The sequence below is a fragment of the Cottoperca gobio genome, chromosome 12 (genome assembly GCF_900634415.1).
Source record: "Cottoperca gobio chromosome 12, fCotGob3.1, whole genome shotgun sequence".
In the NCBI taxonomy this organism is placed as follows: Eukaryota; Metazoa; Chordata; class Actinopteri; order Perciformes; family Bovichtidae; genus Cottoperca; species Cottoperca gobio.
In genome coordinates, this window is record NC_041366.1 from 8379595 (window position 1) to 8407120 (window position 27526).

General features: G+C 40.8%; 1 protein-coding gene across 5 annotated transcripts in view; it reads right to left on the reverse strand.

The window, feature by feature from the left end:
* Positions 1-995: 995 nt before the first annotated feature.
* The window catches only part of LOC115016682 (galactose-1-phosphate uridylyltransferase-like), a 46991-nt gene continuing 20460 nt past the window's right edge, over positions 996-27526 (reverse strand). For 3 of the 5 annotated variants that reach the window (XM_029444633.1, XM_029444634.1, XM_029444635.1), the window contains exons 7-11: positions 20472-20594; positions 17733-17865; positions 15826-15909; positions 2067-2221; positions 996-1831 (exon numbers count right to left, since the gene is read on the reverse strand). In XM_029444633.1, coding sequence (XP_029300493.1) covers positions 1733-1831; positions 2067-2221; positions 15826-15909; positions 17733-17865; positions 20472-20594 — 594 coding nt within the window. In that variant the 3' untranslated portion in view covers positions 996-1732. Of the gene's footprint in view, positions 1832-2066; positions 2222-5224; positions 5913-15825; positions 15910-17732; positions 17866-20471; positions 20595-27526 lie in introns of those variants that run through there. The other 2 variants (XM_029444638.1, XM_029444636.1) reach the window with 2 other exon arrangements.

Genomic DNA, 27526 nt, shown 5'->3' on the forward strand with positions numbered 1-27526 from the left:
TGGCCTTTTTATCTATAAATATTATATTTGGGGTCTCCAAATGGCACAGATTGGAAACGCCTGGTGTTACTCTTAGAAAAACTTGTCTAATATGTTATGTTTTTGTGGTTTTGTTCTGAAATTTGAACCTGAACTTTGTAATACTTGATGCTATGTTCATATTGTGTTTTCCAGCTCATACCTACCAGCTATAGTCATCCTCAGGCATCTTTTTCTACAAAATTCAGTATATTCAGACCACTATTACTCACTGCCAAAAGCACTTGGAGGTATTCTGACTGTTTAGCAAGATCAATAAGAGTGTTATATTTTGAATGAGACCAAAAACATGCGTATGGTGCAAATGGTTGAAAAGCAGCTTTTAATTTACTTTGGGTATGTTGTTTTTAGGCATTTTCGGAAAAATTCACCCATACGGTAAGAGGTTAATGTCGTTACTTACTTTGAGGAGCTGTCTTACGCTTCGCGACACGTCCAAAGTCATCCAGCAGCGTGAGGAGGGCGTGATTGACTTAGGTCCATTGTGAACCCGCGCCGTGATTGGTTTAGGTCCAATCTCACATTGGACAGCGAGTATCGTGCTGATGCAACACCACAAATACGAAGGCAGAGTGTGAGTGGAGATATTGACTACAGTGTGCAATGCATAGGAGTTGCGTTGACCCCGTCAAAGTCTCCACACAATCTCTGGCCATGGAGCTGAAAAGATTCCCCTCAGGGTCTCCATGGTACTGAAATATTCAAACCCATGAGTTGCTCCCCAAATAACTTCATTCATTATTAAGATATTCCCTACCTCTTTCATACCCCCCTTATCCGAAATGCTTTGGCAGGTGTAGCGTCAGGAACAGATAATGTACAGCGAGCACGTCATTATTGCACAAATTTACCCCTTCAAAGTTATTCAAGATCCCACCATGAATGGCCCGCTTGCTGTTCATTATCCTGCTTATCACAGTTACTTACTAAAGAAATCAATAATTTGACACACAATATTGATTTAAATTATTTTATTGATTTAAAAATGATTGTATTGATTTCGTTTAAAATCTCTGAGATCAGAACAGCGTCCACAACAACGGTCCATTATTTATAGGAGCGGTCTGATATAAGGAAGTAACAGACTGTTGAATGACGTAATCGAATCAGAATCGAGAATTCAACAAAGCCGTGTAAGAAGTGTAATTAAGACATCTGTTAAATAATTAGTTTCTATATGAAATTAAGCATTACACTTTTATAACTACTTCATGAATGTCAAAACATTCAGAACAAACAAAGGCATTCATTTGATTTACAAAAAACTCATTGTGTTGTTGGAAGAAACAAGCTTTGTTTTTGAAAGGGTTAAAACATAAAACAACAAACAAAGTTTGTTTAATTTCAACAGAAGAGACAGCAGGGAGAAAAAGAATATTGTTCTCTCATTATCTTCCGAAAACATGGACGAGGAGTTCCAAAGCACATGTTGTTTGAAGTCTATTTCTTATAATTATAGTTAGGACAGCACCAGCTTTGTGTACACAGCAATGTATTGAAAATATATACTCTCTATTGTGCAAGTAAGAATATCTTAAAACCTGGGGTTTACAAAGGCACTTTAACATGTTGCACCACTTCAGAGAAGTAATTATATTTTTTACAGTACATCCAATAAATCAAGCGTATATTTCCAAAAAGTATACTGTGGTTGAAATAAAGGTGTTTTTCCCCCTCCTAACAATCATGGATTTTACTTTCCTCCATCTTCTTTCTCTTTTCCTCCTCCTTTTTCCAGATTCTCTCTGGTTTTATAGTGCTCTTCTGGTAAATTCCTTAGCTTCTCAGCAGCCTAAGAATAGAAAAACATAGTGCCAAGCTTTAATACAGTTTGAAAGACAAATATAGGAACAGAGAGCAAATCCACTGCAATCCTGGTTTTGTTTTATAATTGGTATGCTGAACGTGAAAGTATTTTGCTCATGCATGTATTTATCTACAATATGTACTGTACACTGCAGAACATACAGGTCCATCTCTGTACTGCATAAAGCTGGGGTAGAACGTGTGTATGTCCCATTATTCACCTGTTCAGGGGTGAGGTCCCTTTGCTCCTGGGCAAGCATCTCATACCCCACCATAAACTTCTTGACTGTAGCTGAACGCAGCAGAGGAGGGTAGTAGTGAGCATGCAGCTGCCAATGAGAGTTGTCTTCCTTTAAATTGGGGCCAGTCGGGGCTCCTGAATAAAAAGAGGGAGACATTAGACTGGAGACAGAGAACCAGCTTTAGTCAATCAGATGCTGTGTTATTGCTAAAGGTTATACAGATGGGCCGAGGGTTTTAAGGATGTCACAATACCAGAAATGTAGTCTTCATCAATACCAGTGATATTCCATGATTCTCGTATGTACTTGAACATACACTCCTTTATCTATTCACTTCCTAATCCATCCATCCATCGTCTACCGCTTATCCAGGGTCGGGTCGCGGGGTCAGCAGCTCCAGTAAGGAACCTGAATCTTCCCTTCTCCGGGCCACATCCTCCAGCTCCGAACTGGGGGATCCCGAGGCGTTCCCAGGCCAGTGAGGAGATATAATCTCTCCACCGAGTACTGGGTCTTCCCCAGGGTCTCCTCCCAGCTGGACATGCCTGGAACATCTCCCTAGGGAGGCACCCAGGTGGCATCCTTACTAGATGCCCGAACCACCTCAACTGGCTCCTTTCAACGTAAATAGAGCAGCGGCTCTACTCCGAGTCTCTCACGGATGGCTGAGCTTCTCACCCTATATCTAAGAGAGACGCCAGCCAACCGATCCAGTGACTGTTGAAGGTCACAGACCGATGATGCCATAAGGACCACATCATCTGCAAAGAGCAACGATGAGATCCTCAGGCCACCGAACTGCAACCCCTCTCCTCCACGACTACGCCTCGATATCCTGTCCATGAAAATCACAAACAGGATTGGTGATAAAGCGCAGCCCTGGCGGAGGCCAACATTCACTGGGAACGAGTCCGACTTACTGCCGATTATCCGGACAAAACTCTCGCTTTGGGCGTACAGGGATTGGATGGCCCTCAGAAGTGACTCCCTCACCCCATACTCCCGCAGCACCTCCCACAGAATGACCCAGGGGACCCGGTCATACGCCTTCTCCAGATCCACAAAACACATGTAGACCAGATGGGCATACTCCCAGGCCACCTCCAGGATCCTTGCGAGAGTGAAGAGTTGGTCCGTTGTTCCACGACCAGGACGGAATCCGCATTGTTCCTCTTCAATCAGAGGTTCAACTACCGGCCGAACCCTCCTTTCCAGTACCTTGGAGTAGACTTTACCAGGGAGGCTGAGAAGTGTGATACCCCTGTAGTTGGCACACACTCTCTGTTCCCCCTTTTTAAATAGGGGAACCACCACCCCGGTCTGCCACCCCCTAGGCACTGTCCCAGACTTCCACGTAATGTTGACGAGGCGTGTCAACCAAGACAGACCCTCAACACCCAAAGCCTTCAGCATTTCTGGACGGATCTCATCAACCCCTGCGGCTTTGCCACTGTGGAGTTGTTTGACTACCTCAGTGACTGCCGTCAGGGAAATTGACAATGATCCCCCATCAGCTTCCAGCTCTGCCTCTACCATAGAGGGCATGTTAGTCAGATTCAGGAGTTACTCAAAGTGCTCCTTCCACCGCCCGATAACCTTCTCAGTCAAGGTCAGAAGGGTCCCACCCTTGCTGTACACAGCTTGGATGGGTTCCTCCCTTCCCCCTCCTAAGGTGCCGGATGGTTTTCCAGAAGCACCTTGGTGCCGACCGAAAGTCCTTCTCCATAGCTTCTCCGAACTTCTCCCACACCTGCTGCTTTGCCTCTGACACGGCAGAGGCTGCCGCTCTTCTAGTCCTTCGGTACCCTGCAACTGTTTCCGGAGTCCTCCCGGATAACATAACCCGGAAGGACCCCTTCAGTCGGACGGCTTCCCTGACCACCGGGGTCCACCACGGTGTTCAAGGGTTACCACCCCTTGAGGCACCTAAGACCTTGAGACCACAGCTCACCACCGCAGCTTCAGCAATAGAGGTTTTAAACATCGCAGGTTAAATGCCCCCAACCTCCACAGGGATGTCTGAAAAGCTCCGCCGGAGGTGTAAGTTGAAGGACAGAGGCTTCCTCCAGACGTTCCCAGTTCACCCACACTACCCGTTTGGGCTTACCAGGTCTGTCCAGAGTCTTCCCCCACCCCTTGATCCAACTCACCACCAGATGGTGATCAGTTGACTGCTCCGCCCCTCTCTTCACCCGAGTGTCCAAAACATGTGGCCTCAGATCAGATGATACGATTACAAAGTCGATCATTGACCTTTGGCCTAGGGTGCTCTGGTACCACGTAACTTAGCATCCTTATGTTCGAACATGGTGTTTGTTATGGCCATTCCATGACTAGCACAGAAGTCCAACAACAAACGACCGTTCGGGTTTAGATCAGGTAGGCCGTTCCTCCCAATCACGCCTCTCCAGGTGTGCGTTGAAGTCTCCCAGCAAGACTACGGAGTCCCCTACTGGAGCCCCCTGCAGGGCTCCATTCAGGGTCTCCAAGAAGGCCGAATACTCAGAACTGCGGTTTGGGGCATAGGCACAAACAACAGTCAGAGTTACCCATAACCCGAAGGCGTAGGGAGGCGACCCTCTCGTCCAACGGGGTGAACTTCAACGTAGCGCTGCTCAGCCGGGGACTTGTGAGTATCCCCACACCCGCCCGACGCCTCACACCTTGGGCAACTCTGAAGAAGAACAGAGTCCAACCCCTATCCAGGAGTACGGTTCCAGAGCCAAGACTGTGCGTAGATGTAAGCCCCACCAGATTCAACTGGTTCCGGCTCCTTCCCCCACAGAGAGGTGACCCAGAGCCCCAGAGCCATCCTCTGCTGCCCGGGTCTGGTCCGTCTAGGTCCCTGACCATCACTGCTACCCGTGTGACCGCACTTGACCCCAGTGGTTTTTCCCATGAGTGGTGGGCCCACAGGATGGATGGGAGGCACCACGTAGCTTCTTCGGGCTATGCCCGACCGGGCTCTGTGGCAATCCCGGCCACCAAGCGCTCGCTGTCGGGCCCTCCCTCTGGCCCTCCCTCTGGGCCTGGCTCCAGACGGGGGCCCTGGGCTTCCTCCGGGCAGGGTCTCTCCTTTCCTTTCACTTTTTTTCATGAAGTCGTTTTGAACCATTCTTAGTCTGGCCCCTCGCCTGAGACCAATTTGCCTTGGGAGACCCTACCAGGAGCACTAGGCTCCAGACAACACAGCTCTCAGGTTCATAGGGACTTTCAAACCTCTCCGCCACGATAAGGTGATGGTTCACAGAGAGGTCACTTCCTAATATATTGTGAAAATATCTCTTTCAAACAACTGTATTTATTCATGTTTATTGCCAAAAATTACATTTTAAAAGAAAACATTGAACACATGATAAAGCTATAATTTACCTTTGCCTAACACTCATTATCACTGAATAGAGCTGAACACACCACAATGCTGATCTGTTAACTAGCTCTCTTCCTGACAATTCTAACACAGATTTGTTGTTTACGATGTAGCATTATTGGGGGGAAAATGTGCGGCCCCTGGACACGTCACTAGAGAGTTTTCTGCGTCCCAAACAAATGTTCTGCTTTAAGATGGTACTCCTGGCCACTGCGGTATCTTTGAATGCCATCATGTTTGCTATCGACTTTGTACCAAAATATTTGTTCTTGTGACAACCCTAAAGGGCTTTACACATTATACCATGCCTGTTTGTGATTCTTTAGTAAAATTGTACAACAGGCATATTTCCCGTCAACTGTTAAGACTGTTTTGTATCTTTATGTAGGTGGGTAACCATAGCAACAATACTTTCCCTCGAGGACTTGTTCAGGACATCTTGTTGGGTTCAACACCTGCAAATTACACAATTATATAAAAATTATTTATTATGTAAATATGTACATAATATATACATTTTCTCAATGTTAAGACTAGACAGGAGGACACACACAGAGCGAGAGCGCGCGAGAGAGAGAACGACAGCACAATCAAACTCTAAATGCTATTTAAGGGATATGAATACCCAGGACACAACATGCTCATTTATCTCTCTGCCATCCACACCACATGAACCAGGCCCTCTGCTTATTAACGCCTTTAAGCTGCAGCCCAGACAGCCCCCTATCAGGAAGCTAACAAGGTGAATTAAAGAAGCAGCCAGTGTTGACTCTGCGGGCAATAGAGCAATAATCTTACGTGTCATAAAAAAATAAAGATCTTATAGTGATGAAATACTTTTTGTGAGGAGGAACCGATGAGCCATTCTTTCAGAGACTGTTTGTTTTATGTGACGCCTGCTGAGAATTTCCGCTCTAATTAGCTGGCAGGGGTCTACTAAATTCTGGTAATTGGCCAGTAAAACCAGACACCAGCGATGCAGGGGTTTGAACAGAATATAAAGAGAAACCATTGGGATTTAAGGCTAAATAAATACCTCAGCACCAGCAAGGCAAAATGTGCCAAGATCTACCAGAGGTGGTTGAGATATGTTCATATTCAACTTCCAGAAATCCCTCTTTCTTCTTTCGGTTTGTTTTTTTAATTCAGATTTTTCCTCTAAATTTGTCACCATTTCTTTGTCTAACTTGAGGTTAATGCATGCACAATTGCATTACTACACAAATCTCTAAATCCCCAGAGAGGTTATTAACAAAGTGAAAAACTTTCATTGATCGCTGACTGTATTTAACATATAAATACCGTCTTTGTTGCGCGTGTTGCTTTCTGATCTTAGTGTGGGTTAATGAGGAGAACAGAAGTAAAAGTAGACACATATCAATCTTAAAAAAAAACCAAAACACATTAGTAAACAGTAAAAGCTTTTCCTCTAGAGTCAGTTTCCTGACAATGGGGTCTGATCAGACACAGATGGAGATGACGGGAGGTCAACATAAAGGAAACTAATGGATTGTGAAGAAAAAAGGAAGAAGAGAAAAGACTGAAGAGGCCATATAAGGAATGAACAGAGACAGATGCTCCTATTAGGAAACAATTACCCACTTTTAAATTGTTTTTAGGTGTGTTTGTTCTGCTGCATGTGTGTGAGACTATAAGACTTACAATAATTTACAAAAAGTGCTGGATAAGGGACCAACAATTGTAACAGTTACAATAAGACAACAATGTTGTCACAATAAGAGACAAATCAAAATTCTGTAAATTTTCTCCTACTTCCATTTATCCAGGAGTTTGCAATGCTATGTACTTCTGTGTCCCTACGTGTCTATCTGTCTCTCTCTATGTCCTAGCCCTTCATCCAGCCTCTTAATATGGCCTCTAATGTGTTGTGTTTCTTCTTCTTGAAGGAATAAGCAGATAGCTTTATCTAATCCATGATTTCCCAGTTGACTCAAACAACATCCAGCCACGTCTATCTCCACATTGCCACTTATAAGCACAGCCCAAAAATAAAGCCTGGCTGCTTCGAAATTAACTCAAATAAATCACAACCACAGATGGGGGGATAAGGCAACTCATTATATGAACCAGATCTGTGTGTGTGTGTGCGTGTTTGTGTGGATCAGAGTCTGTGTTTCCAAATTAGGCGGTAAGTGTCTGCATATGTAACAGACACAGCACATCAATTATAATCTCAGCAGTCTCTTTTCTCTTAATCCTATTGATAAATTTAAAATAGCACCATTCTTCACCTGGTAGAGCAGGCGTCCCATTTACTAAGGCTGAGTCATTACTGCAGCGGCCCAGGTTCGAATCAGAGCTGTGGCCCTTTGCTGCATTTCATCCCCTCTCTCTTTCTCCCCCATTCCAGTCTATCTGTCCTATCTCTCTGATAAAGGCAAAAGGCCAAAAATATAATCTTTAATTTTGTTAATTGTATTAATATTTTAATCTGTTTGCACAGAAAATAAGGTGAACCTACCTGCGTATAACCTTCAAGACACAAGAATGTAATATGGTCTTGGTTTTGGTCTGCATATAAAAAAATTAAAAGCACACAAGATTAAAGCCAAAATGTAACACAATATCTTTAGGAGCCTTCACCACAGGCATCTTTAGACTGAGATCTTACTTCAAAGATTGGATGTCTGATCAAATAAAAAGAAGAAAGTAAGTGGATAACTGTCCTCTCATGCCCTCTGTCCTTCCCTCCACACAGTTTGAGTGTATCATGTCTCTTTTTAAAATGTTTTATGAAGGTTTCCTTGCAAAAAAAACAAAAAGAGATTGGCAACAGCATGTCAGCAACCTGCGAGATAAATACTTACAATACTGTAGTGCTTCTGTTAGGCTGACCATGAGCTGTCCAGACCATGAGCAAGGAGGCAGGAGAACAAGCAAACCTGGTAAGCGCAAACGGGTAGTGCGGGTGAACTGGCAACGTCTGGAGGAAGGAAGCCCCTGTCTGGGAGATCTTCAACTCACTGGATCGGTTCGCAGCCGAGTGCGAAGCAGCTGAGATGAGTATCAGCACCTCAAAATGTAAGGCCATGGCTCTCAGCAGGAAACCGGTGGATTGCCAACTCGGGGTAAGGAAGGAGTCCTTACCCCAAGTGAAGGAGGTCAAGTAGCTCAGGGTCTTGTTCACAAGTGAGGGGACAATGGAGTGAGAGATTGGCCGGAGAATCGGGGGCGGCAAAATATAAACGTCAAATATTGAAATTGTCCAAATTATGGTAAAGACCGCATTCATTTGACCTTTTTCCTGCAATACCCGGCGTTTCCCACTAGCTGGCGCACTCAATTGACCTTTGCTGGAGTCTGGTCTATTCTCTCTAATTCACCTTTGCATTGAGTGCTTCTGTAACAATGAGACGATCAAAGAAAAGAAAAGTCGACAGTGAGTGCCAAGTGTTTAATGAAGTGGACAGCTAAATATTTTTTCACTGAAGTGCGATCAAAGGCTGTATGTCTTATTTGCCAAGAAACCGTTGCGGTTTTTAAAGAATACAATATCAGCCATCACTTTTCTACCAAGCATGCTAACTACGCTAGCAAACAGTCAACGCAAGAACGGGCGGCTACTGCTCAGAGATTGGCAGCCAATTTACACACTCAGCAAAATATTTTTCTTCTTCAAACTGCAATTCAAGAGTCGAGCACCAAGGCAAGTTATTTGCTAGCATTCAAATTAGCAAAGGCCAGCAAGCCTTTCTCCGAAGGGGTGTTTTTGATAGGATGCATGGTAGAGACAGCCAGTCTCTTGTGTCCAGTGAGCAAAAACAACATTTTTAAATTTAGTTTATCACGCAGGACAGTAACTCGCCATGTAGAATAATAGTGGTAATTGACGTTAGCACTGGACGAAAGTAACGACGTAAAAGACACAGCTCAGCTCCTAATTTTTATCAGAGGGATTAATGACAATTTTGAGATAACGGAGGAATTTTTGATCATGGAATCTCTAAAGGGGACAACGCGAGGAGAGGACTTGTATGACAAGGTGTCTGGTGTCATCGAGAGGCTGAAGCTACCGTGGTGTAAACTTGCCAATGTCACCACAGATGGATCGCTGAACTTAACAGGAAAACACGCCGGGCTGCTGAAAAGAATCCAGGATAAGGTGAAAGAGGAAAACCCTGAGCTGGATGTCATTTTCCTGCACTGGAATCCACCAGGAAGCCCTGTGTAAATCTGTATTGCAGCTTGATCATGTTGTGAAGCCAGTCGTAAAACTCGTTAACTTTATATGACCAAGGGGACTTCAGCATCGTCAATTTATTAAGTTCCTTGAAGAAACTGATGCTGATCACGAGTGTGGGAGCTCAAAGAGGAGATTAGCTCATTTTTTAAGTTAATCAGGAAAGCTGAAGATTTTCTTGAGCTAAGCGACGCAGATTGGCTTTGTGATTTTTGCTGTGGACATATTGACACACATGAATGAGCTGAACATGAAGCTACAAGGGAAAGATCAATTTGTGCACGAAATGTACACACGTGAAAGCCTTCAAAGCCAAGTTGACTTTATTCTCAAGCCAAATGTCAAACAAATCATTCGCTCATTTCCCCACACTAGCGTCGTTGAAAGAGGCTCCTCGATATGTGAAGAAATACAGCAAAATCACTGGACGACCTGCACGGAGAATTCTGCCGTCGGTTCTCTGATTTTGAAAAAATGGACAAGTCGTTGCAAGAGTTGCAATTGGAACTGATCGATCTTCAATGTGACTGGATGAGTTTTATGCTTCACTAACAGAAGCCAGGTTTCCAAACATTAGGAGGATGGCACAGAGGATGCTGGCGTTGTTTGGTTCTACCTACATGTGAGCAGATGTTCAGTGTGACAAATCAACAAATCACGCCACAGATCCCAGTTAACTGATGAACACCTGAGATCTGTCCTGAGAATTTCCACAACCAAACTGACACCAAACTTTGATGCACTGTCAACAGCACTGTTCCCACTGAAATTAAATATAAACTTTATTTTCTTTTTAGGTAATGGCTTTTACTTGTAATGTATATTAGTTCACACAAACACTCTCCATCTATTAGCCAGGCCCGTCTGTCAAAGTTTTAAACTCCTTGTGGCCCCTGAGCCAAAAAGTTTGCCCACCCTGTGTTATAGGCACGTCCAGCTGGGAGGATACCCCAAGGAAGACCCAGGACTCGGTGGAGAGATTATATCTCCTCACTGGCCTGGGAACGCCCCGGGATCCCACAGTCGGAGCTGGTGGATGTGGCCCGGAAAAGGGAAGTTTGGAGTTCCATACTGGAGCTGCTGCCCCTGCGACCCGACCCCGGATAAGCGGTAGACGATGGATGGATGGATATTGCTTATGTTGCCCTTGTTCGTTTGTTTTTGATGAAATAGTACAGATGGACACCATTCATCTTAAAAATACAATTTGATTTATGAAAGTTTTCTTATTTCAAATCTAGGCAAATTGAGGCGATTACATTCTATGAACAGCTCAACAAGCTGCCCCAATGGTATGAAATCGTATAAACTTCCTGTCTCCTAAGGTCTAATGTATTTAGATTTTCTTTTGCTAACATATATATTTACACATCTTACAGCAATATGTAGCATTACTAAAAAATGTGTTAACTAGGGCGTTCGCAAACATTAGTTTAAAATGTTGACAGTTTGACCATCGTAACACTAGACTAGTGCTATAGAGTACTAGTGTATGTGGCCTGTAAATCTGTCATAATCTATGGTCACACTCACCTCTCCTATTCGAGTGAATATACTAAAGCCCTGACGCTAGACTCCTAAAGGGGCGGGGCAGTTGCGAAACCCACATGACACAGTCTCTGGCCTAACGTCAGTCGGGGAAACCCGCCTAATAGTTGTAGTGGCCTTGGTAGTGCATCTAGATCCATGCTGTTTTTATGTTCCCAGATTGCACATCATTCTGAATGAGAATGCCTCAGTCAGAGAGCAGTGAGGTGTCCTTTCTTTTAAACATCTCAGCGAGACGGAGCTGCTGCAGGGATTGAACCTGCAACCATAAGCTTATACGTCAGGGGTCGGGAACCTATGGCTCTTTCGATGTCGAGATATGGCTCGCAGACAATTTTGAGCTGACATTTTTAACAAGTAATAAATAATTATACTGTGTCATTTTAAATTGAAACATTTAGCAGCGGATTTTTCTTTAGTTCTCCCCCCTCCTTTCCTCCGCTGTCTCTGACTGTAAGTGTGTGCACCCGTCTGTGTGTGTGTGTGTGTGTGTGTGTGTGCAGGGGGCAGAGCCCTGCCCTTCGCGAAACAGCAGAGGAGAAACTGCGCGAAGCAAGCAGTAGACCAGGGGTGTCAAACTCAATCACAGTTAGGGCCAAAATTAAAAACTGGGACTACGTCGAGGGCCAAACACGGTCCACATTTATTGAACAGGATAGACATATTGGATAAAGTGCAAAAAGATATGGAACATATTAAGGTAGGCTACATTCTCTGAGTATGCACATATGTCAGAGCCAGATGTTTGGAATCTTTTCTTAGCTGCCAGTTTAATGTTTGGGGTTCTGTGCATCAGTGAGACTCCTGTGTGGGTCTTTGTTCATCTTCATCACAGAGAAAAGCTGCTCACACAGGTATGTGCTTCTAAACATGCAAAGCATCTGAGCGGCATGAAGGTTGGAAACTGCAGCGCCCACAGAGTCATATTTTGCCTTGAGTGTGTCATTACACTGGAGGTCAATCAGCTCCATGTTCACATGTGCTGTTTCCACGTCAACTGCAAACGGCTTGCTGAGCAGTTCAATTTTAATTTCTGAGCTGCAAAGTCGGCAAATGTGCAGTCGGGAACAAAGCGGTGGATATGGTTTGTCAGTGTTTGGAAACACGCAGTGACCAAAGTTTCCTTGCTGCATCAGAGTCTCCCACAGGCAGCTTGGCTTGGAAAGCTCTCACTGCATCATACATGTCCGGTGCTTATTACATGTTCCATTTCCAGAGCTTTACAACACAGCACTTCCTGGTGTATGATGTGTGATACATCGTCAACTGCATCTTCTCCCGCATCCAACTAATCCGCTCTTTCACCGCACATCTAAGGCGCTCCATCTGTCGTCAGTCCCGTCAGTTTGTGCCGGGGCAGTTTCATTTTGCACACATTTAGATACTTTATATATATTTTCCCGTGGTTGTGCCATGCATTGATTTAATGACCAAAACTGGCGGCCCAGTTATGATAGACATATGATATTTTCTCGCGGGCTGGATATAATTGTGGCCTTGAGTTTGACAGACAATGGTAGGGGAAACATTGATAGCGCTTTTAGTACTCGGAGACGTGATATACTTAAAACTCAATTTTATTAAATATATGGCTGCGCTTACATTGAGATTCCCAAGAGAAACAGCTGTCTTGAAGGCAAAATACTTTCTTTATAAAGCTTACACGTTTTGTGTTTTTGTGCAAGCTGCGCCTTTCGATATAGATTTATTTTGGATTTTATCATCTGTGATCTATGCAAAAATATTTGTCACTGCATGTTCTGTCAAAATGAAAATATATTTTGGCCCTCTGTGCAAAGGTGACATCTACAAGCATGTCTTGTATGTTTGCTGGTTTATTTACTTGCTCTCTGTCTTGTTCCTGGTTCTTTCATTTCCTCTGACTGTGGTGTTTAGTTGTGATGCAAAAATAATGGGAACTACTGGAGAATGGGTGAAGGATCCAGACACACAACTGTAAAATAAATAGTTACGGTGAGCATGTTCTCGGTGAGAGTACACAAAGTATGAAAAGAGCACCCTAACATTCTCCATATGTAGGGTAGAAAGTCTATTCACATACAATGTTTTAAGAACTGTAATCTAAAGTTAAAAGTTCTTGGTAAAAATGAACATAGTCATGAATTTTAATTATTGAGAATAATATAAAGCATCAGATATGTGAAAGTTATTTCTTAAGATCAAATACCAGCTTTACAAGTTCTCTCAGCACCAGAGGCCGAGCAAATTTCAGCAGACAAAAGCAAAACATTCACGGATTCGGTTTGAAATTATTATAAAATTATTATAAAATATAAATGTGTGTGTCATCTTCTGAAGAAAAATACAATCACCTGGGAGGAGAAGCAGGAAAAGGCAAGTAAATCTAACTTGCATAAAAGTGAGAAAAACATTTCCTTCGAAATATGTAAAGTTGTAAAAGAAAACACTGGGACATTTTAACTCTGGATGATGTTGGCAAAGAGATTGTTAACTCTCCTCCAATTTCATGTTTTTCTAGAGCGGGGGATGGGGAATCTCCGGCGAGACCATTTGATCCGACCCTTGAGGTAATTCATAAAACACGCAAAAAAATCCACTAGAAAGAAAATCCAAAAAATCTAGTCAGCAATAGAATAAAAAGGCCGACTGACCACAAACACGAGCGGAACGTGTCATCACGTGGTCACGTCATGTCAAAAAACGTCAATATTAAACGAGACTGTCATTGACATCAGTGAACGCAGCATGGTGAGTGTAAAACAGAGAAATGTGGATGCAGAATGTCGCACTTTCCAGGAGAAATGGACGAACGATTATTTCTTTGTGGAAGTAAAAGGCCAGTGTGCCGAGTTTGTGCAGACACGCTTGCCGTTATGAAAAATAATCTCGAGCGTCATTACTGCACGAAACCTGCCAAACTGCACGAGCTGAAAGGACGAGTGCATTTGGATAAAGTTAACGCTCTTCGGCGGAGTTTGGCCCAACAAGCAGCTCTCTGCAGAGCGGAACATACAAACATGGAAAGATAGATAGGTAGACCACCACACCAAGAACAGACTATTCCACCACTGCTGTGCAATTATCACTGCCATTTACAATACTCACTTTATATAATTTGTGCAATTATCACTGCCATGATTCACTTTATTTTCTATCAACCACTTGGTACTTATATTATTTTTTATTCTATTTAATTATTGTGTACTGCCTTTTTACTTCATATGTTCTTTTGCTGTGATAAGATACATTTCCCCGTTGTGGGACTAATAAAGGATTGTTGATTTCTGATAAAACAGAAAGATACACGGATACAAAAAGTTGCTTTTTTGCACAGCATAAAAGAAAGGTGAAATGAATGGGCTGAGTCTTAAATTTATTTTACAACGGTTATGAGTTCAATAATTAATACGGCCCTCAAAGGATGTTGTAAGAAATAAAATGGCCCTTGATAGGAAAAAGGTTCCCCACCCCTGTTCTAGAGCAAAGAATGACCGGGACACACGGGTACATGCAGACCCACAAAAAAACTCCAACAGGAATGTTTGTACAATGGCACAAGTTTTTTTTACAGCCCAAAATGTACAAAATATTTTTTTATAAAATGCTACTCTAGTAATGTTCTCTACATCCTTGCATGTATGTTGCATCCAATATGTAGGAAAAACAAGACGACAATTTATATTCATTATCAATTAACATAAAAGTGCCATCTGTTGGGGATTAACGATTTGGAAAAATTGCGATCATTTTGACTGATAGGGGAATGATAATTTTCAATGAAAAATAAATTTAAATGATCATGGTTTGATTTTATTGTGAGGATCTGAACAAACATTGTTTTTTTGTATTGAATTTTACAAAGAAAAGTCTGTAAAATACAATTTTCTAATTCGGGACATCTTCACAGCACCACAATACGTGCCATTGACTTGAGGATTCTAAATCATTGGGGTGGAAATGATTCATCCAATGTCAATGCAGATATATTTTTACCTTAAAAGGCTAAAAAGATATGAGCGGTTTTCTGTGACTATCTGTTTGTCTTTCTGTCCCAGTTCAACCCTCAGTGAACCACTGATCTATAAGACAAAACATTAAATATGCTGATGTGTCTGAGTGTTTCATTGAAATGGTAATAAGTATGTGACATCAAAGATGAGTTTCTCGTTTGTCAATTTATTACAGCAGAGATGATTGAAACAAGAGGAGTTATCTAACGTGTTGGTAACTTACGCTGCACCTTAATATGCATACATATTTCCAATGACAGTGGACAAGCTAATCCATATTCATATGTGATATTAATGCCATGTTGAGGTAGGATATCAGGAAATATGTGAAAGAAAAAGCACAACACTAGAATTATTTTAAAATCCAGACTGAGGAAAAGTCTGAGACTCACTGATTTGCACACTGCCTTCAGACTACTGGGAGTGGAGTTTGTTCACATATCGAACAGACAAAGTTAATTAATTTATAGCTGGCCTGATATGTGAAGAGCCTCCAGTTTGTAGCATTATTTGTAGATTCTTTTTCCCACCATTTGTCCCTCTTTCCTTCTGTCAGTCTACAAAAGAGACTTTAAACAGGTTATCAAAACTGTTTTGCTTTTTAACCCTCCCACCCTTCAGTCTTACCGTGCCAGCCCATGGAGTAGGGGAAAGAGATGTCAAACAGATTGTCATACTTGGTCAGCAGTCGCTTCATAATGTCAGCGAGACCTGATAAGTAAAGAAAAAAAGGAGATAAAGTGAGAAAACATGTTAGCGAGCATTGTTAATAATGAATGACATGAGGAAGGGGAGCTGAAGCGAGGGCATGTAAGATTGAAAACTACGAAATAATAACTGAATATTGAGAGAGGAATGTACGTAACTAGAACAACTAGAACGGCTGTAAATTCAAAAGTTTAAAAACGTATTATTCTTGGGGGGACATGAAATATAAAGCAAAATGCCTGAACACATGAGGAATAAATCTGGACTGGAAAATAAAGTGCACAGTTACATAAACAAACAAGTTTCTGTCTGAATCTAAAACCGACGGATACAAAGCATTAGATTAGAGATAGATGAGCAAATTCCTTAATTGATCATCTGCAACAATGAATAATTCATCAATCAGTTTTTCCTCCATGAAATATTTATTTAACCTGATATGTGCAATTTACAGCTCAACCCAAATCAATTGGGTATTATACATTGGGTGCCCAGGGTATTTGGATTATCAATTAAATAAACATGATAAAAAATTTTTTTTAAATATATATTTTTTTAATTCAGTTATTAATTAAAACTAATTAAACAAAATAGAGCAAATAAAATACTATTTTAATAAAATATAATCTTTCCATAAAAGGTCAAACAAAAATCCAATCACGCATAATAATTATGTGCAATTTCCAAGCTTTATAAAATTATAAGCAGGACACTTAACATAAAATTCAACCCATTTTTGTACAACGGAAAGTTGGATATTGGCGGTTGCTGTGATCTGGATTATATTTATGATATAAAAACATATACGTAAAAAAATTCTATCTATAGGCTTCTTTATTGTTTTTTTATTGGTAGATCCCGGGATGAATGGTAAAATAAGCATAATAATAGTAATGTGATTTGATGTGAAGCTGTATTAAAACATCCAACAAGTTTAAAATACTCAGAGAATTTATGACCTAGTGATACACAAACGCTGCCAAGTTTGCCCACATTCGGTTAATACACCCTTGATTGATCTAATTCTCAATGGTGATTAATTGATTAGTGAATTATCATTACCTTCCCTACATTAGACGCTAGCCTCAACAAATTGACCTGTTGTTTCAAATGGCTGCAGGCACTTCTGACTGTTATTCTGTGTTGATTCTTCTCCCATGTTCAGTGTGAAACAGTGGTAATGGACCGTGTCTCGGAAGACATCTATACCACCGATCTATCTTATCTACATGCCTTCGGCTTCACAACTACACTACACAAAAGGATCAATCAGCTAAACAGACTCAGACTCAGCTGTCAGCAGAAGTCTTTGTCCTTGAGAGGGTAGAAAGGGAACGTCACCAGATCTCCTCGATCTTAAGATAATTCACTCTCAGGCAACAACAAAAACAACATCTGCTAGAATCATTAAAACACCGTAAAGTTAGGGAGAAAGGGAAGCGAACAGTAAATAACCAATTTATTTACCCATTACCGAAGCAGTGTTTTATAAACTATATATTATTGGGAGGGTTGACAGGAAACAAATACTTGCAACCACTATATATTTCAATGGTGCATTATCCATTCAAAATTAGCGTCCAATGATTTAAATAGTGGCCCATACTGTAAGTAGGTTTATATCTAATTCATTTCAAATTTTCATAGTTTTTTTTATTTGAAACCACCATAAACACCACTCCAAGAACTGAAAGTAAAAATAAGTTTTGCACGCGAGCAATCACACACACAAATTCACAAATTAAACCTGCAGGTTCCCCACTGACAAGTCTTAATTGCCTCAGTGCTTTCTCAGTCACTCATTTTGCCAGGCTCGTCAGACTCACCCTCCCTCTCCTCTGTTGTCAGGTCATTGATCCTGAGGACATGTTGCCGTGGTAACAACAGCGTCTGGTAGGGCCACGTTGCCCAATATGGAACCACCACCAGCCAATCAGAACTCTCCACCACCACACGCTCCTAGAGAAGATACCATTTTAATGTTTATTATGTGTATGATGTTTTTTATTTTACGCTCATGCAAAACAGTCACAAACATTAATAGAAAACCAGAAGTACATTTTTAATAATGCAAAGTACTACAAATAACACCTTGTTACTTAACCTGAAGCAAAAGTATGTTGCAGTAAACTATTTGTCTCAGCATGGATAGTACATTTCAAGAAAATCATTTAATATTTTTATATTGTAATGAAATATCAAAGCCAACGCTGGTGAAATGTCACCAGCTTGAAAGACTGATTGGGTTTGTGGACTACGGATTTGGCATTTTTGCTGTTTATGGAACCAGAAGTGGCACGAGAGGGTGTAGCTAAGTACAACCGAACGCTAAAAAATTATTATTTTGGTGACAGTGAAAACACAGAGGACAAAACCCAGACAGGACAATGCTATGATATAGTGACCTCTTATTTACAAGTTACTGTAGTCCCGCCTTAAAGCATTTGCTGCTTTATAATCTATTTTACTCTAAATGAGACCATAATTTACTAAATGAACATGCTGTAATGAAGAAAACTTGAAACTTGCGATTGAGACCATGAACTAGTCAGGAAAATGTTTACTGAGGTAATAAATAAAGTGACAGTAGGTTCATTTCTCATAGACTTTTATAGGCCCTGACTTCTTTTTGCAACCAGAGGAGTCTCCCCCCGCTGGCCACGAGAAATAATGCAGATTTCAGGCAGTTCCGCATTGGCTTCACTTTTCAGAACTGGACGTTTATCACATTAACAGATTTCCACTAAAACTTTTTTAAGTTAACGGCTGCTTTCTAAACTTACTTAGAATTGTTCAAATCAATGGGAGCCAGTGAAACTGAAAACCTGGAATTCAAAAATGAGTATATACCATCTAAGCATGTATAATGAACATCATTCAGCTGCTTGAGCTGCTTGAACACATCTTTTAAGTGAATCTAATTTCCAGTTCCAGAGCCAGCAGTCAATTTATCTAGTAGAAACGTAATATTCCACAATAGAGAGTACGGCTGGTCTCAGACTGCTTTAGCCTAGTAAGTCATTTCACAACATGTATTTGGACCAAAACAACATGAATAAAAATAGGGACGACTAAGTATTAAAAAAAACAGAGTACTTTACAACAAACTGATTTCAAAATGGTTATAAATCAGGTGAGGCAGGATTGGCTGTTTGCAGCTAGAAGCCTTATTATCATAAACTGTTTAAATGCAGAATGTGTCAAAAGAGATTTAACAAGCTGATGAGTGGGCACAAACACGACCTGACCTTGGTATTACAATCAATTAGAAATAGATTAGGTCAGTGTGTGTGTGTGTGTGTGTGTGTGTGTGTGCTAAACAGCAGCAGTAGGAATCTGGTGAAAGTCAGTGTCATACTAATCCCAAAAACACCACAGACCATCCCTCTCTGTTGTTTTTCTTTGTATTGGATATTCAGTTACTGAATGTAAACAAATCTCATAAGCCTCATTCTGATACACAAACTGAAATGTGTGTGTGTAGAGGCCTCGGAGCATAAACAACAATTTGCAGCGGGGTCGATTGGCCTTAGAGTACAGTTCTTAAAGCTGTATTAATAGATTTATTTTTTGCCACTTGTGGCTCAGAAGAACCCCGCAACAAGCTGAAAAACACACAGTCCTGAGACATAATCCCCTAATAAAGTATTTATGGCCATGGTGTTAGAAAATAACAGCCTGTTGACACAGACAAATGGAAAGCAACATTGGCATTTATGCAGTTTCTTTCTAGCTCTGGTTTGGCCTTCACCAACTCCTGAGAGAAATATCTGGTTCTTTAGCTGCTACATGCTTCATATGTTTACCAGTTATTCACTGACTTTGTCGGTTTGCTGTTTGGCGCAGGTAGCATACAGTGGGTTTATCAGAGCTAGTCTGCTGAAAAGAGCTGCCTGCTGCTACTGGAAACAAAGTGTGGTGAGACTGTAATGCACGTGTAAATGTGCCATGAAACTAAAGCAATGAGCTAAAAGAGGCTAGGTCATTGTCATTGTACCTTTGTCAGTTCATAAGAGCCGTGCCCGAGACTTGAGTTTAGTTTAGCCCTCCACATTAATGTAGTGAATTCATTTCAATATGTCCCTGTATGAACAGCTAAAATAACTTGTTGGGTGTGAGCCAACTGTATGACTGACCCGTATATAGATTTTGTAAGTTACATATTTATGTTTCTATTTATACCATTTTTACTGTGTACTTTTGCTAAGACTCGAGACAAATCACACCTTTATCATTTCTACTGGTACATGGAGTTCAGTGACCTTCCTTCATTTAAGCATAACTCCAACTTCATAACTTCAATTTCTATTCTTGTAAAAAAATCTATACATACATACATCACACACTTCACTTCACACAAGGCATTGATTTTCACCCCTTCCTAAAATTCAAACTTTCAAGGACCCGCTAGAAACAAATTAAAGGTAAAATGCACAACAACCCAAACTAAAGTGGAGCTAGGTGAGACTAAGGAACAGGAACATGCACGTTTCTGAGGTTAAACTTAAGCTTTAAACCTTCTTTTTAAACGCTATCTTCCTTTGTGTTTATGTGTATAACTGTACCTTTTTCTCAGCCTCCTGTTTGGCGTATTGCAGCAGCAGCGGTTCTCCATGTTTCTGATAGTAGGCTCTCTGACAGCGGTCCGACAGAGCCGGCTCATTAGGCAGGAAGTTGCTGGCCCACACCTACGATGTTACAGGAAGCAAGAAGAAGATGGAGGAAGATGATGAGCGATAAGTGAAATCTAGAAAAGCTTAGAGTTATGCATGCGTGTCTCTGTTTAGAAAATGAAAGGGGTAACAAGGAATCTGCCCACTTTTCCCCTCTACCCTTGTTCCAAATGACCTCATTAAATGTGTGATTTGATAGATTTATTCATCAATACTATTCAATCAATGAGTGTTTCACAGGTGCAGAGATTTCTGGGTTTGAAAACTCACTTTTTAGATTGATAAATGGGCTTTTCCCTGCAGCCATTGGCTTTCATTTATTTCAATATGGTGTAAAAATTTGAGAGTAAAAAGAGTAATTGAGACAGGTACTTCATCACAGTGAACAGCAAGGTTACATCATGCAACATAATTTTCTCTTTCAAATTCTTACCGAGAGCGTTGGGGTCCTAAAGTTCTGCCAAACTCGTAAGAGCTGTGATTATTTCACATGACAAATTATCTGTATTTTTTTGTTTTCGTTTCACATTGTGTCACTGGTCTGAAGTGGGATCAGCGCATCAATCAAGAAGAAGAACGGATTCAAGCAGAGTCCTCGTTTAAAATAAAATATAACAGATGTATTTTAAAAATAGATATTATTGCATTTTTCTGGAAATTATCAAACCCCACCAAATACTGTAGAACAGAACATAATGCCTTTATTGACATTGCAAATTGTACAACAAAAATTGCTCTGCAGCTCCTGAAACGGTGCATGAAGATATATCACATGCATGCATGCTCACAAACACACAGATAAATAATAAATAAATAATAGTTACAAAAAGAAAGATAAAAAGAAAGTAACTACAATTACACTTTGCGGTTCGATGCCTCTGCCAACACGCCACGGTGCAGTTTTGTGGAGTTCAGTTCAATGATGGCTCTGGGGTAGAAGCTATTGTTGAGCCTACAAGTGTGGGTCTTCCAGATGGCAGCAGAGAGAGGAGATGGTGATAGGGCTGAGTTGCATACTTCAGAATGCTGCTGGCTCTGCGGAGGCAGCGTGATCTGAAGATGTCTTCCAGTGATGGCAGAGGAAGTCTGCTGCTGAACAGTTGGCATACCATACTGTAATACAGCATGTCAGTTCTCTCGATCGAGCAGTGGGAGCAGGCCACGAGCAGCTTCACTCACAAGTGTCTTTTTCTTTTACCACAGCATTAGAGTTGATTGTCCATCTGAGGTCCTCCATGATCCATGTTCCTAGAAACGTGAATTTAGAAAACGTCCCCACTTCTGTTCCTGTCATGTTTAGAGGAGAGGGGTCCTCCACTTGTCTTCTAAAGTCTATCATGACTTCTTTGGTTTTTGCCCTCAGATTTCCCGTTTCCTCCAACAGTTGAAGCACCCAATTTGAAACCATTTAAACCAAAAACAAATTGGTTGGGAACCTCGAAAAATGCGTTCCAAGCAGCAACCAAAAAAAAAAAAGCAGGTTTTACTTGCCTAAACGGTGACGACATCAGTGGGCATGTCACATTCTACGTAATAGCCTTCTACTGTACGTAATCTTATCATTAATAGTTGGTCCATGCTTGTTTTTTGGATTAAAAAAAAACATCTTTCTAACAGAACAAACTCTTGCAGGTAATCAATGCAATCCACCCTCTTGCTCCTACTGTTTACTTCTGTTCTGCATTGTGCAACGCCCTCTGTTGATGCATTCTTGATTGCAATGGTTCCGCTCAAAACTGCTGGAAACGCGGGACACTTTGCTAAATAATAGCACAATAGCACCATGGTTCCAAGAATCCTCAACTGATCGGTTCAAGAACCAGAGCTGATTTAGTGGAAAAGGGGTGAGAGTTTCACCATCCTTTGCAAGAACCCAGCATATATATTAGACACTGCCCCTAACCAGATAGTTTGGACTTGTTTGCCAATACTGACCCATTGTCAGAGTGAGGTCCTCAATACACTCATTGTGTCAGTATTTGCTTCTATCATGGTTTTGTTGAATATGGGGGGTTTACTTGCACCAGATAAGATTAAAAATAGCTATAATTCACTTGTAATTAGAGAAACAAATACATTACACTACAAATACTAATGTTAGTCATGTGAACATAACTCTTTAGTTACCCAACACAACAAATTAACATGTCAGAGCACTCTCCCGTGTGCAGAAACAAACTCACCGACCAAATTAGCTTCCTGATTGTGATTAATAACATCTCGAAAAAAAAGAAAGATTAACATAAAAGCAGCTGTTTTGATATCTAAGGGAGACAAACCCATTGTTGAAACATTCCTCTCATCAGCCACCAGCTGGCATTCTGCGGCAGAGAGTATTCACTCCAAATGAGATTCTGGTATTAGCGGTGATTGAAAAAAAGTAAACTGGAGAAAAAAGACATTTTGACGCCCAAACAGATGAGATGCTGCCGTTTGTGGAAAAAAATCTATTTTCAGCCCCACAGTTCATTTTCAATCAAGCTTTGGACAAGGAAAACACTTTAAGTCTGCAGAATTAGCTAACGGTAAACATCACCTCAGACATTTGGGTGTATTTATATTTGCACTTTATGGTATTTTAATGGCTGTAAAAGCAGGGAAGGAGTGCCAAATGGCTCTGACAAGTAACTACTGAGTCACTGACGCATACTAAATCAGTACCTGAGATAACAGTTTAAATAGGAGGTATTTACATATTCATGCTCTGATGAGTGACACCTTCACCAGAATATTGATTAATTATTGCTGCACTGAGGAGTGAAGCAGTTTGTTTGAGTTGATAGTCTTTGTTTTGGCCTCTATTTTGGTTTATTTTCATTATTTGTGCACATTCTCCAGGCTAAGCATTAATGTTAACTGCTTTCAGTGAATACTTTTAACATTTTAGAGAGGTTATAGGCCCATTAAAGAAGAGTTTTACTGAAAAGGAGAATATTTGTGTCACCAGGAGTAGGTTTTCCAATTATAATACTCCATCGCATGAACAGAGAAATAATCAGAGGCATTCTCTGCTGCTTTAAGGAGCACTGCTTCAGGCTGCATGGCAAATTGTTTTTTGATTAAACACTTTTCCCCCCAGAATGCAGTGCAGAACTCACACTGTCATAAGCTCCTACAAATATTATTATTTGTATCTTCTTTTCAATAGGGCGGGGAAAAAAAGCTGTATTAATTCATGGGGGGAAATGTAAAAAAGGGTCCTCTTGATGATCGAGAAGCTTTGAAATGTTGAGGCAGTTTATGTCTGGCCTTGCCTTTAGGGCCCCATGTCATATAACTGTATCCTGCTGGGTTTAGATTTATGAATAACACTTAATATGTAATAAAATAAATAATATTTAAAAAAAAACTGGGAATTACTGATGTTTGTTGGCCTTTTTGCCATTGATAAGATTGTGTACACAATTACTGCAAAGGGAGCAGAAACGAGCCAAGCGTGATGCTAATATTAATGCCTTTAAATATTTTGCTAACGGCAGCACCATGTTTATGATCATGATTCTCGAGAGACAGAAAGAGAAAGGTACGGTTAATGTGTGAACTGTATGTGTAAACACTGTACATCTGCATGCCTCCAGGCACGTATAATACTGTGTGTGTGGATATATTTGCACGCCTGCCAACATCTGTGGCTGACTGTGGCTCTATTTATACACCTGTGTTTTTGTATACACGGATCTGTCTTCTATCCTCTGTTGATTCTCAGAGAAAAGTAAACAAGATAACACAAGAGAAAAGCAAAGTATAAGCTCTATTCCCACAAGACAGAACTTGCTTTTCAAGAGTGAAATACATACTTAGGGAGTAAATACAAACTCAATAAAAGTTTGCTCCTGAGAGGCAAATGTTTTCAAACACATTCTGAGCAATTTACAGAATTAGATTACTGACGTGAAAAAGAATATTACAATTCTAGAGGCATACGTTTTTCCTTTTTCCACTTAGAAAATGAAAATACATACAGCTGTGTCATTAAAAGCAACGCTGCCTGCGGACCATGATTAACATTTTCTGATTGTTATTCTTCAAAGTTTTAGACCTAGGCTTCTTGCGTTCAGGCCTGGGGGGCTTGTCAATCTGTACACATTTACTGTACTTTTCTTGGACTTTGTTGTCTTAAGGGAAATCAGAAAAAAGAAACAAAACTGATACAATTTTGAAAAAGTTCCATCAAAGTCCAGATCCAGGTTTGATTTTGTCTCTGAAATTCTTTCATAGTGGACCGCATGAAAACAAAGCATACTTTTTTGATCTTGTAACAGTTATAACATGAACAAACAATACTTTGACGGCACTAGGAATACAGATGTATTAGGTGTTTTAAACCATCCTAATCAGAAAGTGTTTTCCTTTACAGTGGTTGCATCTTCCTCTACTTTTTTATAGCAACCTTCTGAAGTACCTAAGGATACAATGTGTTAAAGCCATGTTATTCTGATGACATATACTGCCCTCTGCTGTTAATTTGTATATTACAGCCTTAGAAAACATCACATCAAAGCACAGATTCAGGTACTGTAGGCCTGTATGGATTTAAATATTTATTTTACTCCAAAAGCCTGAGGATTTTAAATGTCATTGTTCAACTAGAGAGTAGGAAGGAACTTTTCAATACAAACCGCAGCAGACTGTTAAATCATAAAAACACCTTTAATGAGTTCTTTACCTCAGAGATTGATTTTGCAACCTTTCTTGCTTTTTTCTGCTTAAACTTTAAATCTTACTCTCCTTTACACACAAACAATGTAAAAAGGCAAGGTGGCAGCACTGCTGCTGTATTTGTGGGCAGCAGGGAATAATCAAGATATTGTACTTAAAGCAAGTCAGTTAGGAACACTCGTCATAGATTTAACCATTTGTTGCAACAAATGAAAACACCAATATGCTCCCTGGATTAGCCAAGCAGCATGAAACAGGGAGTTAAATGTAGAAAAGCCTCAATACATGAGTGGGCCCAAAGCAAGACATTACATTTATTTTCCAATAAGAAAAGGGTACCAGCTGTTCTTCCCTACATCATGTCTGCACAGGGTACCCCCGTTGAAATTGTCAACACCTACAAATACTTAGGCATCACTATTGATGACAACCTCTGCTTCAAACACCATATTGACAATATTTTAAGGAAACTGAAATTAAAACTGGGCTTCTTTTTTAGAAACAAGGCCTGCTTCCCCACCAATGCTAGAAAATGGCTTGTAGCTGCCACATTTTTGCCGCTCTTGGACTATGGGGATGTTGTTTACATGAACGCCTCAGCTCACTCCCTTCATCTGCTGGACGATGTGTATCATGGGGCTCTGAGGTTCATAACCAACTGTAAACCCCTCACACACCATTGCACACTGTACTCTCTAGTCAACTGGACATCACTATCAATGCGCAGATATCTGCACTGGTACAAATTCATCTACACATCTTTGCTTGGACTGCTTACCATCTACATATCCACCTACATATCACACAAACAGTACAGCTATGGGCTACGATCTCAAAACTACATCACACTGTCCGTCCCCTCAATTTGCACGGAACTTGGAAAAAAGGCCTCATCGTACTCTGCCCCTTCAACCTGGAACACGCTTCAGCGAGAACTTAAGCTGTCCAGCTTGATACCCCTGGGACATTAAAAAAAAATCTAGAGAAATCAGTCAGTTTGTTCTTGTCATTGAAAATGCACTTTTATGATTTTTTTATGATATTTTATTTTGACTGTTGCCTGTTTAGTCTGTAACTTGTATGGTGCTGTTACCATTTGATCAGGTCTCTCTTGAAAATGAGACCCTTTGTCTCAATGAGATTTCTTTACCTGTATAAATGAAGGAAAAAAAAAAAAATACCATTTTAACCTTTAGTCATTTTAGGACTCTGAACTAGAAAGGTGGAGGCAAAGCTTTGCCGGCAGCAGTGTGGCAGCAATGGTGAAGCAGGGATCAGTGAGGAGGAGGTCAGATTTAAATGGCCGCCTTGATGTGAGAATGGGCTGGGAATTGTGTGTGACTAATTAAAAACAATGATTGGCTCAGCAGGCTGTCAGCTGATTACAGCTGGGGCGTACGACTTCTGTAAACTAACACGATGCATCATTAATTCAACATTTTGGGGAATGAGCTAAAACCTGTTAATTAGTGAGCAGTTAATTTTCAGTGCTTACAAGAGAGCATTTCACTAAGAGGCAACTCAACAAAATAACAGTAGCTATCACTAGTTCGCGGTACAACCGCAGTAACTGTAGAAACGCGACGGAAGAGGCAAATACAGCCAAGAGGAAGAGTGATAAAAAAAAAAAAATTGTGCTAAGTTAGATCAGTATATAACAAAACCTGCCCACTTATTTATACTACCTGTTACAGTTGAGAAAAGGTGAGGACCCAAACGCAGAGCAGATTAAAAAGGGTTAACAAAAGAGAGCCTTATTTATAAAAGCTTAAAAATACAAAACAAGGTGAAACTTAGAGTGAAAACACAAACCGGGATGACACGAGGAAGCACGGCAGGTAATATGGATGACGAACAGACCAGGAACACTGGGACAGAGAGGGATATTTACACACAGACACTAATCACGGGAACGAGACACAGCTGGGGGTAAAAGGCAAAGACACAAGGGCAGGGTGAATGGACACAGGAGGATCAAATCAACAATCACAAACAGCGGGAAAAACACAAGGACAGGAAGTAAAACAAGACATGACACAAGGGGAAGTGAACATTTAAAATAAAACAAGAACAGAAAATCAAGATCATGACACTACCAGGTGTTTTTATTTTGCCTTCATCTTCGTAGTAAAGTTAGCCAGTCTGCTAGTGGTAGCCATGTTGCTAACGATGCATGAAGTAGAATAGGAAGTAGATCTTTGTGTTCATATGAAAATGAATAGACAGAAAATATGTTGTCACCGTCTCTGTTTGCACAGTTTGTTTAGAAAATAAAGCAGTGTGTATAT